The 3113-nt window shown below is 35.0% G+C and overlaps 1 protein-coding gene across 1 annotated transcript; it reads right to left on the bottom strand.

The window, feature by feature from the left end:
- Positions 1-693: 693 nt before the first annotated feature.
- Positions 694-1632, bottom strand: LOC118003201 (olfactory receptor 4F6-like). Its single transcript, XM_034994028.1, has one exon. It carries the CDS (start codon positions 1630-1632, stop codon positions 694-696), a length of 939 nt encoding a protein of 312 aa, XP_034849919.1.
- Positions 1633-3113: the final 1481 nt, after the last annotated feature.

A 3113-nucleotide genomic window follows, 5' to 3' on the forward strand; every position in this document is an offset into this window, starting at 1 on the left:
TCAAAAAAAAATAAATAAAGGGAAGAGTTAAAAGCAAAGTTGAGAGGAAGAAGATATAACTTTTTCTTCTTAGAAACCAGATCCTAATATAATCTCAAATACTAATAACTGTTTCACTATTTTTGTCCACTTTATTGTTTTCTGCATAGGTGAGTATCAGATAATATTTAATCTATGACCAAAATTATATTCATGTAACAGAGTGTATCTGTTAACATAAGTAATAAAGAAAAAAGAAACAGCACACCTGAATCAATTTAAAAACAAGCCTGCTTTACCTGCCAAAAATAAGTTGTCAGAACCAATCATTCTCTTTACATGAGAATATGTTCCAACTCAATAACACAGAAAAATTTTTTACATCATTGCTCTGCAAATACAGCACAGTAACTTCAAATTCATAAAACTTTCCAAGATTCTATGGACTATTCAAAATGTAAGCCACACAAAATGTGTATTTTCAGTATTGTAAAATTTTAAAATATGCAAAATAGTCTTAGATATATAGAGAGAGACATATAGAGATATAGATACATAATCACACTATTGGTCATTAACATGGAATAAACTATCCAAGATTTTTGAACTGCTGAAATAAAGAAAATTAATTGTTTTAAAATAGTGTATAACCCTTTAACATTTACGCATACAGTATTACTTTCAGAAGGCACCACTTGTGTTCTCATGAGTTATTTAGGAGATCATTCTCAAACTCAGGAGTTGACTATACAGTCTCTTCATTGCCATCTTCATGTCCTTGTTCCTCAATGTGTAGATAATAGGATTCAGAATGGGTGTAATCATAAAGTCCAAAATGGCAAGAAATTTATCCACTGACACAGTGGGAAATGGCCACACATAAACAAAGATGCATGGACCAAAGAACAAAATCACCACGGTGATGTGAGCTGACAGAGTAGAAAAGGCTTTAGACAAACCACCTGAGGAACCTTTCCGTACAGTGACCAGGATGAAGACATAGGAGATAAGCAATAAGAAGAAGGTGCCCATGGAAATGAACCCGCTGATGGCAGTAACCATGAATTCCATTCTGTTGGTGTCTGTGCAGGCAAGTTTGATAAACCAAGGAAGGTCACAGTAAAAACTATCTATTTCATTAGGACCACAAAAAGGCAAATGAACAACAAAAGCTAACTGGGCCACTGAATGAATGAAGCCAATACCCCAAGCACCAGACAGAAGTAAAATGCACATCTGCAGACTCATGATAGTCAGATAGTGGAGGGGCTTACATATGGCTACATATCGGTCCAAGGCCATGGCAATGAGCAGCACCATCTCAGATCCACCCAGGACATGAAGGACAAATATCTGGATGACACATCCCTGAAAGGATATGGTTTTGTGCCCTGAGTGCAGATCAGATATCATCTTGGGAACCGTTAAGGTAGAAAGACATAAATCAATAAATGAGAGATTGGCTAAAAGGAAGTACATGGGGGAATGTAAGTAAGGGTCAAAGGTCACTGTAAACACCACAAGGAGGTTTCCAAAAACAATTGTTACATAAAACACTGTAGAGAAAGCAAGGAGAAAATGCTGCACTGGTCTATAGGTAGAAAGTCCCAAGAATACAAATTGAGACACTTCAGAGTAATTTGCTTCATACATTGGCTTTGCCTGGTGAACCTAAAAGACCAAACCAAAATAATGAAGAAAGAATTTATCAAAAATTATTATTTAAAAAACAGATATGAGCTTTCATTATATCTTGTTTTAAGAAGTCTTCAGTAACAGCCATAAGATGTTTTTTTTAAAAAAACATCATTTAAAAAAAAAAACTTTTACACATTAACATTTTTTTTAAATCATGTATTAATTTATCCATTCAGCTAATATACATAAAGAGGATAACATAATAATCCTATTGAGGATCTACCATATGCCTGGTACTATGTCAAGTTTTGAGGTAAAATACTGATCTTGGCTTCAGGAGGTTTACAGGCTAATGGTGGAACTAGAATTTAATAGCTTTAAATACAGATAGAATTCTGATAATAGATTTAAAGGAAATGAACAGACTACCATAAGAACAATGTGACTCATTCAAATGGCGATTGTTCAGATTCTGCTTAACAAGGAGTTAATACTGAAAAATAGAGTCCAGACTATGGAAACACCATGTGCAAAGATCATGAGATAGGAATATTAGCAGGGCAAGAGAATGAACAATTGAAATCAGGCTGGAGCAATAGGCCAGACAAGATGGAAGCTTGTATCCACGAACTGAACTTTGCCTTATATCCTAAGAGCAACAGAAAATTATTAGGGATTTTAAGGAGTAGCTTGATATATTTCTGCTGTCAAACAGAAACCAAAGCTTCAATGTAAAGAATTGAATGAAAAGCCTAAAGTAAACTTAGTGACCTCTCAGGAGATTAATGAAGAATAATGTATCAGTGTGTACAAGGTGAATTATTCAATCAACAGTGTTGACACAAGGAGATGAAACTTGGAAAAATGTAGGTTTTTGCCTTTCAACATGAACTCAAGGAAATTTTTAATGGATATTTAAATGTTAAGAAAAAAAACAAAAGAAATATATAAATACCTAGACATTAAGATGGAAAACTGATTCTTTTTTTTTTTTTTGGAGAGGGAGGAGGGGCAGACAGAGAGGGAGGAAGAGAATCTTAAACTGGCTTTATGCCCAGTGTGGAGCTCAATGCAGGACTAGATTTCACAACCCTGAGACCATGACCTGAGCTGAAATCAAGAGTCAGACACTTAACCGACTAAGCCACCCAGGCACCTGTGGAAAACTCTTTCTTAACATCCTTCATTAACAAAACAAAGAGAAAATAGTTGACAGTAATCAAGACATTAAAATCAAAATCATATTATATGTAGCTATACATATAGAAAGATAGTGTATACAGATATACACATTGATTTTATATGAAGATAGAAGCACTATAAAAATAAAAGTAAAAACACTGTGGAAAATATCAGACAGATGATAAACATTTTTAATATGAAGTTACTTTGGGGCGTCTGGATGGCTCAGTCGTTAAGCGTCTGCCTTCAGCTCAGGTCATGATCCCAGGTCCTGGGATCGAACCGCAAGTCGGGCTCCCTGCTCCGCAGGAAGC

This window comes from Mirounga leonina, unplaced genomic scaffold (assembly GCF_011800145.1).
Source record: "Mirounga leonina isolate KUSES-001 unplaced genomic scaffold, KU_Mleo_1.0 Mir_91, whole genome shotgun sequence".
In the NCBI taxonomy this organism is placed as follows: Eukaryota; Metazoa; Chordata; class Mammalia; order Carnivora; family Phocidae; genus Mirounga; species Mirounga leonina.